The sequence below is a fragment of the Barbus barbus genome (genome assembly GCF_936440315.1).
Source record: "Barbus barbus genome assembly, chromosome: 38".
NCBI classification, from domain to species: domain Eukaryota; kingdom Metazoa; phylum Chordata; class Actinopteri; order Cypriniformes; family Cyprinidae; genus Barbus; species Barbus barbus.
The window spans coordinates 3,041,699-3,058,888 of NC_136716.1; the positions used below are offsets into that span (position 1 = coordinate 3,041,699).

Below are 17,190 nucleotides of genomic sequence, written 5' to 3' on the forward strand. Positions count from 1 at the left end.
ACACATTAATAATGATCCTGATCTTGTTTTTCTGCGCTTCAGGTGAAAGAGGCTAAGGTGACGGAGGCTGAGATCAATGATGCGCGGGAACACTACCGTCTGGCGGCGGCCCGCGGTTCACTCCTATACTTCATCATGAACGACCTCAATAAAATCCATCCCATGTACCAGTTCTCTCTCAAGGTAGCGCCAGCCTGACCTGCACCGGCTCTTAAAAACCTGTTGTTTATTTCCCTGTGCTCCAGGATTTAGTTATTGTGTTTATCTCCTGCTTTTATGAAGCTGTGTTTGTCCCATGCTAACACAACTATTTAGCCGTGATGAACTACAGCAGTTAATATAATGTTCTACAGATGCTCAGTGTATTACTACACCAGCTAATAACACAGGGATCACTACAGCTACATTTATTATACTTTATTATGTTTTATATTACGCATATATATCGTTTGATCCAAACTGAATGTGATGAGATTTAGACTGTGTACCGTGAAATAATACAAAGATAATAAATAGGCAACACGTCATCACTGGTTGCAAGCAAAAGCAAACACGCTGCTTCCAGCATCTGTTCATTTAATGAATCATTCAATAAGAATCACAAACTATCTATATATCTGACTCACGCATTGAGATGCATGTTATCAGTACTTACAGTATATTATTGTCAGACTTAAACCCAGAAGTATAGACTTTTATTTTATTTTATTTTTCCCCTCTAACTGCAACACAGAATTCTTTAAGAAACACTTTATTTTAATATTCATAAGAAGAGCTTTGCAGACATAAATGGAGAATAGATTATGAATGTATAGTCAATTTGTACGCTAGTTTTCTTGTGTTTTCAGTCATCATGCTGACAAGATACAATCCACAGCCATCAAAAAAATAATTGCCTTTTCCTTTGTGTACAAATTTATGCAGAGAAATCTTGATCTTCCCCAGAACTAGTTACAAAAGCGTCTCATTAGAGAATGAGAGAAAAGCAGAAGAGTATTAAATCAAGTTATTTCTCTTTGTTTCTCCTCCTGTAATGCTCCTCACATCCAGGCCTTCAACGTTGTGTTTCAAAATGCCGTGCTAAAAGCCGACCCGGACGAGACCTTGAAACAACGGGTCTTAAATCTGATCGACAGCATCACGTCGTTGGTGTTCCAGTACACCACCCGCGGGCTCTTCGAGTGTGACAAACTCACCTACATCGCCCAGCTGGCCTTCCAGGTGAGCCTCCGCTTCCTCACAAGACCCGAACATATGCCACAGCTCATCCGGCTTCTCTTAAACACGTTTCATTTATCTCCGCTTTAGGTCCTGCTCATGAATAAAGAGATCAATCCCCGCGAGCTGGACTTCCTGCTGCGCTACCCGGTGCAGCCGGGCTTGACGTCACCTGTCGACTTCCTGTCCAACCACTCCTGGGGAGGAATTAAAGTGAGTTACTCAGTGTAACGGTTTTAGTGAAAGACGTCAGTGTCTGTGTTGATCTTTGATTTGCTTTGCTCACGAAAGGATGAAAATGTGGCCACAGGGAGCAGAAGCATCATCATATCTCTGAACAAACTCTCTGTCCTCATCATATCTTAATATAGCTTCATTTGGCTGCTCAAACACATTCACCAAATCTGCTTAAAAGCAAGATGAGCTTTAATGTCAGGAAAGCTGTTAGTTGAAGCTGACGTCAAGATGCTTTTATGCTGCTGCTTTTGATTTAGCTGAATAAATCACGATACACATTCATGGTATGAAAGCTCGGACATTCCACATGAGATCTTTGTGTTTTCAAATGTTTCATTTTTGGGTCAACTATTAATTTCTTATAATGAAACTATATACAGTAAATATTAGCTTTAATACTACTACTACTACTAACAACAACAGCTATTATTGTTAATAATAATGAATTATCATCAGTGTTGTTGCTGTTATTATTATTATTAATATATGGTAACGCTTTAGTTTGTAGACCAGTTATCACTAGTTGCTTATTAGCACATAATAATGCCGTATTCTGCATGACCATATTTTAGATCCCTTAATCCTACGCTATAACTAAACTTAACAACTACATTACTAACTATTAATAAGCAGCAAATTATGAGTTTATTAAGGCAAAAGCCTTAGTAAATAGTTAATAGTGAGAATTGGTCTCCAAACTAAAGTGTGACCCTATATATTGTTGTTGTTGGCCTTTGGAAGTGAACTGTTCTTATAATATTAGAATTTGTATGTCTCTTCATCATAGATGCTATTAGGAATGAATAGTAATTGTACAGAAACCCATCACTTAGTTTATTCTTTAAGTGCACTACTGTACATCTAGCAATTGCTGTCTCTTCTATTCTGTCTTGAAAACTTTTACCGCTTTCTGAGCGACTAACTTCACCTTCAGTGCAAATCTTCAGGAGGTTTCCTGCTGTTCTCCAGGACATCGTCAGCGATGGGAATGTAAATCTGATCTCATTTAAGAGTCCATGAGTCCGTAATGTGCTCAAATCTGCCATTAAGATATAGTGTTTCCCTTAAGCAAGGCTTTCTGGGATTATGAGTCATCATCATTCTCCCACCGCTTTCGGCACCTTCGGGTCGAGCCGAGACTCCGTATGAAAGAACGGCATATGTCACAGCGTTGTTCTTCCGAGAGGAGATAAATATAAGTGTGCAATAGGAAATCCTCTGTTCTGCTGCCTAAGTGCTTCTGAAAGTCTGCGTTATGAAGAAACACATTCATGTTTACTCAGCAGTTTATGCCTTAAAGACACTTTACTTTGTAGTTCGATTTGATTAGCGCTTTGACAATGTTGTATCTGAGCTCTTTATTCTGTCCAAGGCTTACATGTCTGTCATCATAACGTTTGATAAGATTGCACACCGTCCACTCAGCAACGTGCAAAATAATGCATACTAAATGTGTCATACTTGTATTATTGACGAAACGCTTAGCAGAGACATCAGATATATTCGGAAAGTCCTGTGGCGTAAAATGCTAAACTCCAGCGAAAGATTCTTTAAACAGCTTTTTGCTAATTACTTTACAATTATTATGCATGCAGCTTTTATGGCTTCATATTAATTCTGAGACGACGTGATATATTTGGACTTTTAAAAATTAATTTGCCACACTGCAGGACTATTTGACATAATCTGAAGTCCATGGCCATACTGTGCATCAAGTGCCTTTTGAACTTTTTTCACTTCCGCTGGTTTTGTGTGGTATCTGTAATCAGTATTTTATCTTGTTAAGGATTTATTTAATAGAAAATGTGCTTATTTTATGGTGATGTTGTTTCAGGCTCTCAGTACGATGGAGGAGTTTCATAACCTGGACCGTGACATTGAAGGATCGGCTAAACGCTGGAAGAAGTTTTCAGAGTCCGAGTGTCCAGAGAAAGAGAAGTTCCCTCAGGAGTGGAAGAACAAGACGTCGCTGCAGAGGCTGTGCATGATGAGAGCGCTACGGCCCGACAGAATGACCTACGCCGTCAGGTCAGATGTCAGTCCGTCCTTCAGCATCACACCGTGGTGTTTTCAGACATGTTTTCCCAGGAGTGTGTGAATCTGTGTTTTTGCTCAGCTGCATTCATACAAAACATTTACTTCATTAACTGAAAAAATAGTTACAAAAAAAAGACACCTTGAGTATAGCGTAAAGAGCTGCGGCTCAATAAGGGAGTCAGATGGTGATTTGATGAAGCTCTGATGGATTCAGTTCATTTAGTCAGACTGATTCAAATCAATAAGAGTCATTTGTTCATAAATCAGATCTCAACCAGAATCTTCTGACAGCCTAGTCAGTGGATTTTTTTAATCTTTATATTCGCTCATTACCGCTTTTAGTAGTTCTGTGTTTCTACAGTCCATGATGCTTGACCTTTAGGGAGACACAGGCAGTGTTAATATAACAAGACAGCACAGGCCGGTGTCTAAAACATCAGTTTCCACAGATGGCCTGTATGGGTCCATTCCTGACTTTGTGCTCTTTATGATGGTTTGGAAGTGCATCATTATTACATTGTGATCATAATGAGTTCATCAGTTTTCAAAAAGTCAAATCCCGATTCTTTCACCCTTCAGAGATTTTGTGGAGGAGAAGCTGGGCAGTAAGTATGTGATTGGGCGCTCGCTGGACTTTGCCGTGTCATATGAGGAGTCTGGAGCCGCCACACCCATGTTCTTCATCCTGTCCCCTGGAGTCGACCCGCTGAAGGACGTGGAGAAACACGGTACAGATGCATATGGTCTCGAATTGAAGACCATTTACATCTTTTGACCAAAATGCTGCAGTAATCGCATGTGATTTTAAAGCTAAGGTGTAATTTTGGCATTTTACAAATGTAATTTTGTTATTTTCAAAATGACCCTGTTAAGATCAGCAGATACCTGCAGTCCAGACCAATGCATTATTTGTATTTGCTGTCTTAAACTAAACTTAATGTGTTTGAGAGAGTCTGTCGGTGTAAGCAGGCTAATTACTGTGTCCAGACTTTTCCTCAAAGGCCGATTTGAAGGTTTATTGAAAGTCTTGCTCTGTCTGTCCATGAAGTGTGTGGGGGTGTGAGGGATCAGATCAAACACGACTAATCAGATCACACACCTGACAATTACTGACCGCACACAGAACACCTCACATGACTTCAGATCTGTTTTGTCCTTTAATAACATCCTTCAGGAAGAAAACTGGGATACACGTTCGACAACAGAAATTTCCACAACGTTTCGCTGGGCCAGGGGCAGGAGGTAGTGGCAGAACAGGCTCTGGATCTGGCTGCGAAAGAGGGGCACTGGGTCATTTTACAGGTAAAACACAACAAACTGCAGTAAAACCACCTCAAGTTCTTCCTCAGGTCATTACTAAAACACGTGAAGACCATCATAACCAGACCCACAGGTCTGGAGCCAGTTCAGTTGTCTGGATCAAAAAACATTTTCATTACTTGAAATAAAATAAATATCTAAAATAAAAAAATGTCCCCGTCTGTCCAATAAAAACGTGCAATACCCAACTATTTATATTTCATATTATTTATATTTATTTCGTGTGACATACCTCTTATTTACACTCCCTTATATAATTGTATATAGCAATATATCTATACATATAATGCCCGTTTTCTTTTTTGTCTGTTATTTATATGAAGTTCTAAACGTAGGTTTGGGAGGAGCCTAATCATTCAGTCCTGTCAATCATTGCTACGAGTGTATATAAGCAGCAGTCACTGCACTGTTCCAGCGAAAATTCTTCCGGCATCCCCTTCTCCTCCTCTATTTCCTTAATTTCTCCATCACATATGTAAAAAAAAAAGAAAAAAGGAGGGGTTCTAACTCGGAGCTTCAGCCGAGCCTTGGGTTCGAGCCTCCTTCGAGGACAGCAAGTCAAGTTTGTTTATCATTATCTAGCTGGACTGAATGGGCACTGGAAGCTCAAGACAGATTCCCTGTGTGTGTAAGCATAGATGGTAATAAGTCTAATTCTGATTCTAATTCTAAAATGATTCTGATTCTAAATCTTTCAAATGAATATGAAAAAGCAAATTGTAGGAGTAAAAACTATTCAAAATATTGAAAAATATTCATGAAAACTATAATCGCATCTTGTTTTTTCTAAAATAACACTGGCCTGGATGGCAGTGGTGGAGTGATGCTGTACAGTTACAGTAAAGTACACCAGATTGTGATAACCTGCAGCATCCTTCAACCTGACACTGTTTAAATTGCATTCAGCAGTTTCCTGATATGCATCATTCTTTAGTAAATCGTTGTGTACTTTCCCCCTAAATGTTTAAACCAGTGCAGTATGACGGTAGCGTGTCTCAGATGAAGAATGCTGCTTGTGCATTAGCACTTAACTGGCAAAGCAAATGTCTGGGCAGCGTGTGCCTCCCGGCTGATTAATGGCCTGTTGTGCTGGGAGAGAGAAATGCCCTACACTCACGCCGGCCCACGGAGGCAAACAGCCGCACTCCACTAATGAGTCCATTAGAGCGCCCCGTTCCATCCCAATGTCACTGTAAAGACAGCGTCCGCTTGGCCACTGCTGCTCATTTCACATATTAGTCTGGACGGCGTCCAACAGCCACTCAAATGTACAAATTGGCCATATAGACGCGGTTTGATTAAAAAAACACAATCATGATCAATATGTCAAGAAAACATGTATGGGGGTGGTCTGAAATCAGATGCCTGAGATATGGACGTCTCTCATCTAGACAAACGTGCTGCATCATTGAACGCACAGAAACGAGGCTCCTGCGCAGAATCACAATGACTTTTATAGACGGGGATGAAACGGCAGCAGAATGTGAACATCTTTACTTTAAATCCTGCTCCTGCGCAGAATCACAATGACTTTTATAGACGGGGATGAAACAGCAGCAGAATGTGAACATCTTTACCTGAAATCCTGATCCGCCACCCGCTGCGCCGATCATAAATATGCTATTTAATTGTCTAAATCGATGGATCCATAGATTCCCATCTCCGTACGGCCTTCCCACAATCTTCATCTGTCGTCTCATCTCCTGTTTCAGTGCACTAATGAATTCAGACCTGGGCTGGGAGACGGTGGGTCAATGGAAAGTTCCCCTCCAGTGAAGGTTAATTATATTGCAGCACACGGGGTCCCGGCCAGCAGAAATGCAGAAATCCACTCACCGTAGAGAGGCAATCAATCGCTAATACTAGAGCAGAAAATCCTCAGTCATGGGAATCAAGTGGCTTACAGTGACCATAGTCCCCCTCCCGCTAGAAATGTACCCTTTTAGATACACAATGAGTAGAGACCTGGAGAGCAAGGTGAATTCTCTCAGGGATGACTATTACTTGAAAAGCGGCTGCCAGGATAGTGTTTAACTTTAATGGCTTTTCTGGAAGGAATATGCCGCATTCAGCCAGCCGTTATCAGGCTTTACGGGCAGATTCAGCAGGAAAGATCAGTTACAACAGACATGCTGTATAAGGGAACAAATCCTTTGGAATAATGAAATTATGACTCATGGTGATGGACAGCCACATCAGTTGTGCATTTTTAATACTCCTTTTTCAGTACAAATTATAGGATGAACATTATAAGTGGAGTGAATTAAAATGAACGTCAGAAAGCCATGTATTCAGTGAGAATCCTCCTAAAGAAACCACAAAACACATGAAGGCGCCTGAGTTTTTCAGTTTTCAGACGCAGCCAACGACAGAAATCTCACCTGGGATAGATAGTAAAAACTGCAGATGGCTCTGAAGCTTTTAGCTGCTGTTTCGTCTCAGAGAGACATTACGTCTGTCTGTGCCCTGGAGAAAGAAAGCCTTCATTTGTGTTGACAAGCTAAAAGTTAAAGCGCCACTTTGTTTTGTGGAAGCTTTCAGCTCATCCTTGGTACTTTCAAGTCATTACCAGCCAATTGCAATATTGATATGATTTAGGGGTTTTCTTTCATTTAAATCTTTCTGTGAATCAATAGCGCTGTTATACTGATTTTAACACTGTTCATTCAGCACAATGTTATATTCTGCAGATAGCAGCATTAAGGAGGTAATCATTTGTGCCCCTGCATTATCAGTCATTGTTGTTTTCATAGCGCAGTTGTTTTTGTAACCAGTTTCTCTTTGATGCATTAGATTTTTAACAAAATGCAAAACATTGTAGTTTAGAGCTTAAGACAGTATCAGTACTTTACATGTATAGAAAAATTTACATAAACCATACTGACAAATAACAGCACGATAATGCTTCAGGGAATTGCTTGTTGTTTAAATTGCGACTTCTTGTTGGCTGTTTTCTAAACTAGAATATCCACTTGGTGGCTAAATGGCTGGGAACGCTGGAGAAGAAGCTGGAGCAGCATGCAGAAGGAAGCCACCAGAACTTCAGGGTGTTCATCAGTGCGGAACCGTCCTCCTCGCCAGATGGCCACATCATCCCACAGGGCATCCTGGAGAACTCCATCAAAATCACCAATGAGCCGCCGATGGGCATGCATGCCAACCTACACAAAGCCCTGGACAACTTCAACCAGGTAGAGTGACCCGTGCACTTTGGATTAATACTGAATGTTCTTGGTTATGTTATTGCTTATGCATACTGCACTGACTGAGCTGAAGTACATACAGTGTAGGTATAGTCACATACCACTACAAACCTATCGTTTTCTGTTCTACAAAAGGTTACTTTACACAATATTAGCCCAAAAAATTATAGTTCTGATAGTATATCAAATGGGATTTAAGCTCTATGTGATCTATCTATCGATCTATCATATACTGTGTGTGTGTGTGTATATATATATATATATATATATATATATATATATATATATATATATATATATAATTTTTTTTTTTTTTTTTTTTTTTTATATATATAGAGAGAGAGAGAGAATTTAGTTTTTTTTATTATTATTAAACAAATATTATGGTCTATTAATTCATAAATATTATTGGTTATGGTGACAATGACATTTTACAACCTGAACTAATATTGCCCTGTCATAAAATAGTCATATGATCTAATATTGTAAGACATTTATTGACCATGAGATACAGTCTTGAGGCCCTGCAGGGGTTTCTGTTTCTTCAGTTTTTTTCTCAAATATAAATAAGCATTGATATTAGGACAGTTGTATCACTCTGAGATTTCTGACTTCATGCCATGTGAAATATATCAAAATGCCCATTATGGAAGAAGTGTGTTCATGTCACTGTATGTATTAATTGCATTTTTGAATAATGCAGGGGGAAAATAAGCAATAAGCCCCAAGAAGTCTCTGTTTTCAAGGGTGGAAAACGCTGGAGTAGTGAAAACGATAGGTGTAACCGTAGCAAAAGTTATGCGTTTTAAAATGAAAATGTACTAGTGTAAATGGGGCCTCAGAAACAGTTGTGGTTCCAACAAAGTGGTTGCCGAGCAAGGTGTATGTTTATAGAGTAATTTACAACAGCTTTGAACTTTGCTCAACCAATCAGAATCAAGAACTATCCGTTTTATAAGTGTCATTTTATTAACCCATGCCATGTTTTCTGTAAAGTCCCATGAATCCAAATTGTGCTGTTTTGTTTATCTTGGGTCTGGTTAATAAATAGTGGCCATCTGCGGGGCCCGTTTTGCTTGTTATGAGAGAATCTCTGTTTGCTGCGCTGCTGCTAATTAAAATTCTGCATGTGTTATCGACGAACCCGACTTATGGCGTGACTTTCCAGCTCAATCTAGGCCGATTTAGTGTGCCGATGACTATCTGCCAGATCAGTGCTGTAGCAACTCTCGTACTGTAGCTTTCTAGGAGGGTTCCTCCGCCGAACGAGTCACATTCTAGTCATGTACGCACCTCGAAAGTAAATCAATGGCAGAGAAAAAGGCCTAAACAGCTCTCAAACTCTAGTAAGCAGCAGTAATCCTGAAAATGACAGCTACTTTCATATTGACCTTTTTAGCTGTTCTGGCAAAGAGCCGAGTCAATTGCTTCCTGTTGGCGTTGTCAAATTCAGGGCTAATGGAAATGATTTTTAACTCTTCATGATTGGTTTGATTGTGACGAGCCATTAAATGTAGCTATGGAGATCATAAACTCATTCTGTAGAGTGTGTGGATGTACGGCGCGCTTAGATCGCTGGTGTCGCGTGCAGAATGTTAATGGATCAGAGCTTCAACTCCTAAATCAGCCGCACCAGCACAGCGACATATAAGAGCTCACACTACTGGAGACATATTCATAAGCAGAGGATATTTGTTTAACGGCATTATTGGGTTTCTTGTGCAAACAAACGAATCCCATGAGGTGGAGATGCCATTTGGACATCAACCCCACATACACACACACACACACACTGATTGAAGTTGTTTCAAATAATGAGCCCGGCGATGAAAGCTCTGACAAGCAGTGACAATTAAAAAGGAATTTCAGCTCCTAAATATATTGGAATGGAGTCATTCTTTTGTCTGTCCTAATGCCTGGTGTCCACTGGGAATGCTGTCAATGAAAGAACAATGCAAAGGTTTTTACTTTCAACGCTTTCTCTTTGTTCTCCGGTCGGAGCTTGTTGGCAGAATGTGAAGCGTGATACCGATATGTCCTAATTGACAGGATACTCTGGAGATGTGTGCCCGCGAGAACGAGTTCAAAAGCATTCTCTTCGCCCTGTGCTACTTCCACGCGGTGGTGGCGGAGCGGAGGAAGTTCGGCCCTCAGGGCTGGAACAGGAGTTACCCGTTCAACACCGGAGACCTGACCATTTCTGTCTACGTGCTGTACAACTATCTGGAGGCCAACACCAAGGTGAGAGAAGCAGAGTGTATTTATATGAGTGTATTTATTGAACTAGGGAGAGTGAAATGCCTGCTGACATATGCTGTGTTAAAAGAGACTGATGTGGGTCTGGAGCGAGTGTAATTACTCACCCACACCTACACAACAACCTGCTCCCAATTTAATATTCATGCCCTTCATTGCACCCAGCAATTAAGCATCACTGCTTGCTTTAATGGCAAAAACCCAGTGCTAAAGAGCTATGGACTCGAACTAGATCGCCATTTCTTGAAGGAAATAGCAGTGCGAGGCTGCAGAGCAGCGTTAGATACGTGTTGGTTCAGTGTAATGGTGTGTTAAAGCCACTGTCATGATTCTCAGCAACCGTCATGTTTCACTCGAGTGCTGTGTATGACTATAGCTATAAATGCTTTAAATATATACTAGGACAACACCAATCACAAAACACCAATAACAGGCGTAATTCAGTATGCAAATGTAGCTGTTGGTTACATTTTGATTACTGAATAATCTATTGAAGTCAATGGGAGGTTTTCAAACCTTTAAAGATATAGTTCACCCAAAAATTAAAAATGCGTAAGCATATCCAGCCTTATGTTTTACATAGACTGAAAGTCAATAGTAGTTCATACTGCCAAGATCCAAAATGGACAAATAAATTCACCAAATAGACTTGTGCACTATATTCCACCACCAGGGGGTCATCAGTGAACTATGACTTAAATTTCCATCTGTGTTCAGAAGGCTTGGAATATAGTGTGAAGTCATATAGACATCTAGACTTTTTAGGAGTATAAACAGTGTTGGGGAACATTCCTTTTAAAAAATACATTACAATATTGCGTTACACCATCGAAAAGTAATTGCATTACTTTGTTACTTTTTATGGAAAGTAATGCATTGTGTTACTTTTGCATTACTTTTTGTCATCTGGGCTGGGTTTGCTTATTTGTTTTTTAATAACAAAAAATATATATTTTTGGCAACTGTAAAGGCCCTTTTACACCAAAAGTGAAATTAATAAACCTCAGGCTGAAGGAAGTGACTCTGAAACTCACTCACAATTTCTCTTAACACAGGACAGGAAAAACAAAGTAACTAGCATTACATATTTGAAAAAGTAAAAGTAGTGCATTATTTTACTAGTTACTTGAAAAACGTTATCTGATTACGTAAATCGCATTACGATATGTGTTACCGCCAACACTGAGTATAAATCACCATCTAGAATCTAGATGTATTATATTGAAAACAGAAGCTCAAACATTCTAGATATTTCAGTGTTTCACAAAAGGAGGCAAATCCTTTGGAAAAACCCCAACCAGAACGTATGAATCCAGTGCTTTGTGCACTTTAATTATGCACATTTTGTTATGAGACTTTTTAGTAATTCAAAAAAACACATTTGGAGGCTTTCATTGCAACAGACTGTAGTTCACCAACAGAGATGGGGTTGAATATGTAATGAGCTGCTGTTCTTTCCTGCTCCTCTGACGCATTTCAGCTTTGCTCTCCAATAGTTTTGCCCACACTCCATCTCTGCAGGTCACAGCGCTCGCATTAACCTCCTCTCACCTGAGAACGGCTTCATCTGGCTCTGGCGCCGTACTGTCACACACCCACATTAGCTTAATCACATTACTCAGAGTCGCCATTCAAACGCGGCCGTAACACTCATCCGCAGGGGCCGCAGAGCATGACGCTCAATACACGCTAGAGAATGAATGAGTCTCATATACCTCAAACACACTCTTGGGAGCAGTGAAACACCTCAGAAGAGCAGCTTAGTGCTTTCAGTGCTGTGGTTTAGTGGTTCAGACTAGTTCAGGTTTGAACTGTCATCTCTTCATCTAGGTGCCCTATGATGACCTGCGCTATCTCTTCGGTGAGATCATGTATGGGGGTCACATCACCGACGACTGGGACCGCAGGCTGTGCCGCACATATCTGGAGGAGTTCATCAAGACGGAGATGATGGAGGGAGAGCTGTATCTGGCGCCCGGCTTCCGTCTGCCAGGAAACATGGATTACAACGGCTATCATCAGGTAAAGAGATTCACCAAACCTGGCCAGCCTTATATATCCAGATCTGTGGGACATAAAGCTGTGGGTGTGAGTGTGTCATATCAGTAATGATCGCAGTGATAAGTGCAGATGTTTAGGATCTGATGGAAGTGCAGTAATGGGTCACTACGTCTGGGGTCAGACTGGGGCCTGTGAGCAGCTTGGGACTCTATGGAAATTTAAGACAAAAAATTATTTTACTTTTCTTTACTTTTTTTTCCTGGGCTGTCAAAGTGATTTTATATATATATAAATTTATTAAAAGCTGTCTAGTTAAGTTTTCATCACATAATATTTTCATAATTTATTTTGACTTTAGAACAGTGACAATATATAGAATATTTTTTTATTTTGGAAACAACATGTTGTCTTTATTTTTTGTTGCCTTTATACTGAATTTATGAAGGGGATCATTATATGATATAAAACCTTGACACTAGATGGACTAGGCAAGTGTATTTGTGACCCTGGACCACAAAACCAGTCATAAGGGTCTTTTTTATTGGGATTTATACATCATCTGAATAAATACACTTTTCAGTGATGTATGGTTTGTTAATACAGGACAATGTTTGGCCGAGATACAACTATTTGAAAATCTGGAATCTGAGGGTGCAAAAAAAATCAAAATATTGACAAGATCACCTTTAAAGATGTCCAAATTAAGTCCTTAGCAATGCATATTACTAATGAAATATTGCGTTTTGATATATTTACGGTAGGAAAATTACAAAATATCTTTATGGAACATGATCTTTACTTAATATCCTAATGAATTTTTGCATAAAAGAAAAATCGATTGCTGGCTATTGCTACAAATATACCCATGCGACTTATTATTGGTTTTGTGGTCCAGGGTCACATATGTTATGCTGTTACTTTTATACTTATAGATATGTATAGGTAGATGCCCTATTTGCGGCTGTTTCTATGGGCCGCTATATGTAAGCGTTCCGCCATATTGGAATGGTCAAAGCAGGTCTGTGAACACTCGAGAGCAAGTTGCCTGTACGTCTGCAACCCTAGTTATACGCATGTATGAATATCTATATTTGCAATAGACTTCAGCAGATTATTTTGCTAAACTAACACAATTCAAAACGATGAAGCCGTTAGCTAACATGGCATTTAAAAGGTACAATAGTTTTATAAACCTGTAATATTGACAATACAGGCAACATATTGTTACCTGTGAAGTTTATTCAATTTCTTCAGGAATATAAGTTTCGGTGGTTTTTGACAATGAGAGGTAATGCGCAATGTTGTGGCATCTTGAAATGAATTTATTTTAATAGTGAGTGACGACACCTTGACCGACCGTTCCAAGATGGCAGACGCGTCAACGTGTCTGGAGCGGTCGAATGTGGCATCTGTCTATACATGTTATATGCATGCATCTATGTTATACTGTGATATAATGTACTGTATGTGCCTGGGTTCAGAACCTGCCATAATTTAACTTGCTAATGTAGCCAGCGATCCTCAGCTTTCATAATTTGAAAATAACTCCTTTTGTTTTCCAAAAAGCCATACGAGTTTGGAGCGCCAGGATGGTGAGTAAATGTATCTGTTTAATGGAAGATTATCTGTGGAAAGAGAGTGATTTCTGCCACACAGTTCAAAGTTGCATCCCAAATGCACATGCCTGTTTAGATGGCTGAATTTAATGACACTTCTGAGTGTTTTATGACATTTTGTGTGATTGACATGTTGCTCTCTCACATCTCCCGCATGTGTCAGCAGCCCAGATTAGAACACTGCTAATTAACAAAGCCTCTTTTCTGTCATACTGTCAAGTATCGAGGATGCTGGGTCACGCATGGCCGATATTTTGGCACTAACAGTAAAACAATACATTAGGGTTCATCATTATTAGAATTGAAGGTCTGTGTTGGTTTGTGTTTGTGTGAATGTCTGCGGTGATCCCGAGGCTCACTGTCTCTCATCTGCACTGCATTTAAATCGTCACAAATACATCATAGATGAGAGGCCCAGTGGACTCGATGAACGTGTCTTCATATTTGATGTGTAGTTCAGTCTAATGATGATCGCAGCACCACTTCATTACAGCTGCACACCTCATCACCTCTTTCTGGATCTGTTTCAGTACATAGATGGCGCTCTTCCGCCTGAGTCCCCGTACCTATACGGCCTGCACCCGAACGCAGAGATCGGCTTCCTCACGCAGACGTCAGAGAAGCTCTTCCGCACCGTGCTGGAAATGCAGCCCAGAGACGGAGGATCGGGAGAGGGAACGACCGGATCACGTGATGAGAAGGTTCTGGAGAAGCGCTCGCATTCGACTGAAAAACACTTTCACCACATTATTTAGCTACGATTTGTAATAGTGAGAAAAAGGGAAGGGAAACATTAATTGTATCTCTTGATACTGTATCGATGTTCTCACAGCAAAAAAAAAAATCAATACTTTTTGTTAAATATTCCACATGAATGTTTTGAGGGGAAAGGAGATGAACACACACTGAATTTCTATTTGATCCAAATCCAAACTAAGAACAAGCTAAAAATATACTTGTACAGGGGCGTCTAGTTTCCACTGGGGAGACTGAAACTAGCAAGTACAACCCCACAATATTTATACCATGGTTAATGGAAACGTGTAGAATTATACATTAATTATATTCATTGTGTTCAGAGATTTTGAGATTCAAGTGTTATGTTCCCATCTGAAACATGCAACTAGGACCAATCATCTGCACAAAATGACTGAAGACTAGTTTAATTTTGCATGAGTAGCGTGCAAATCTTTGTACATTCTGTTCAGTGTGTTTCAAACGGGTAAAACAAATTTGTACAAGCCGTTCTCATCAAAACAGTATGCAACCCGTTTGAATTCTAGGAATAATTTAACACTTACTACAGGAGAATGGATAAGAACAAACATCAAAATGAACCACACAACCTTAAAAGACAGAGGAGGAAAACATCGTCCTGCACCAACATAAAGAAGAAGACCTTTTAAACTACTGATGACCACACTAGAATTTCCCACGGTTTAGTGTACAGCAGTAATTACTGTGGTAAATTTTTCTTTTCTTCAGATTTTGCATTATGTTGCAGCTATAGTTTCTAAATGTATAGGCTGCTATTTTTCATAATGCTATCGATTTAAAACAGAAATACAGTGAAAGTAAGCATAGTAATGAAGAGCCATCAATGCTCTTACCTGTAATCAAAGCCTTGCTGCAGTAAAAGCTACAGTTAAATAACTATGGGACATTTTCATAATTAATTTAGAATCTGGGCCTTCGTGAATTATAGACCAAGCAATCAATTTTCCCAGTTATGTTACCATATATAAACCATAATGTTAGCTACCTGTACCACAAAAGACCATTTTGTAAAAAACAAAAAAACATGACAAAGACGAGCACATCTCAGTGTTACATTCAGGCTCATTAAACTCTCAGAGCGTGAATGTGCTCTCGGTAAGGGTCGCGGTGATCACATCGTCACATCCGGAGACAGGCTCTCATGTCTGAAGAGGTTCAACTCGGCTCCTTTCCCAGCAGCGGCTGCTTTCAGAGGCCTCTGACATTTAAGAGATCAGATATGGGAGTCGTGGAAGAGTGCTTGAATGCATTATGACAGCTGACCTTTTTTTTAAGAGATTGGGATTTGTAAGCAATGAGCGCTTTGCATTAACTCCTCATGTATCTGACATAGACAAATAGATCTGCTGAGAGGATCGCGATTAAAGAGCCCAGACCGAACTGTCAGTTTACATTCACTAGGGGTGGGAATCTTCAGGCACTTCACGATCCAATCCGATTCTGGGAGTCACAATCCGATTGCAAAATCTACATTTTTTCCCCCCAATTAATTCTTCTGCTGTGCAAATACATCGTTACAACTTTAAATTTTAACCAGAATTGGAGTTTCCATGCCTTATGTTTATAGTTGGAATCATGGTTTCACTATTCAGTTCAATTACGCTTATCATTATCAACTCAATATCACGGTGCGTCACATTTTCAGTTCTCAATATTACTGCACATGGCTACATTAGAGAATATTAATTTTAAATCAAATTTATTTTGTGCAAAATGTACTTAATTGTTTTATTATATAAGCAGGCTACTTTTTAAAACAATTACTTATTTAAAATAAGTGTTCCTTAAGTATCCGAAAGTTTACAGACAATAGGTTTTTCTTTTTTTCCTCAGCATTATTGCTGTTTGATTATTACTGATGAGATCATAGACAGTGGCAGCTTTAACAGGTTGCATTCAGATCTATTTCGATATATTAGATGTTTTGTCCTGCTCTGAAAACATAACTGACTGTGTGTTCATCAATTTCGTACAAAAGTATTTGAAAATGCAAATGCATTTAACCGCAGGCACAATCGAGCTTCAACAAACAAACAAACACAAAGTGCACGTGAAAGTCTGTCAGTGTGCGAGTTTCGTGTATCTACTAGTACTGCATTCCAAACGGTATAAATGAAAGCATATCTAAAGTACAACACGGCGGGTGGAAGCACACACTGTCAAGCAATTTGCACGTGTCTCACAGCACAAATTCTGTGCAATGAAACTAAACTAAACTAAAAAGACTCTTCGTTTTTTGAATCTTCCAGTGACAGTAATTTCTTAATTTATGCCAGGAGTTATGTAAATGAAAAACGAAGTTGAGATCGATATGAAGCTTGCGTCTTAGACCTTTTTAATGATGGATAGGCTAGTTTATGAAATTAATTGCATTCTTTTACATTAAAACTAGCAGTAACTCTGAACTAATGTAAACAAAGAACGCTGTGCGCTGGCGTCCTCCCACAGGTGAAGAGATTTTAAACAAGCACTGTTAATACACATTTAGGTAGGCTAACCAAATAAAACTACACATATTAATGCTC

At 39.5% G+C, this 17,190-nt stretch overlaps 1 protein-coding gene across 1 annotated transcript in view; it reads left to right on the plus strand.

Moving 5' to 3' along the window:
• The window catches only part of dnah9 (dynein, axonemal, heavy chain 9), a gene marked incomplete at its 5' end in the record, with an annotated part of 106,009 nt that overhangs the window by 80,891 nt on the left and 7,928 nt on the right, over positions 1–17,190 (plus strand). Inside the window, 10 exons of the mRNA XM_079398499.1 lie at positions 43–183; positions 1,051–1,221; positions 1,309–1,431; positions 3,290–3,483; positions 4,072–4,220; positions 4,667–4,794; positions 7,776–8,003; positions 10,065–10,256; positions 12,102–12,293; positions 14,419–14,589. Of these exons, the coding sequence (XP_079254625.1) occupies positions 43–183; positions 1,051–1,221; positions 1,309–1,431; positions 3,290–3,483; positions 4,072–4,220; positions 4,667–4,794; positions 7,776–8,003; positions 10,065–10,256; positions 12,102–12,293; positions 14,419–14,589 (1,689 nt within the window). The remainder of the gene's footprint in view (positions 1–42; positions 184–1,050; positions 1,222–1,308; positions 1,432–3,289; positions 3,484–4,071; positions 4,221–4,666; positions 4,795–7,775; positions 8,004–10,064; positions 10,257–12,101; positions 12,294–14,418; positions 14,590–17,190) is intronic.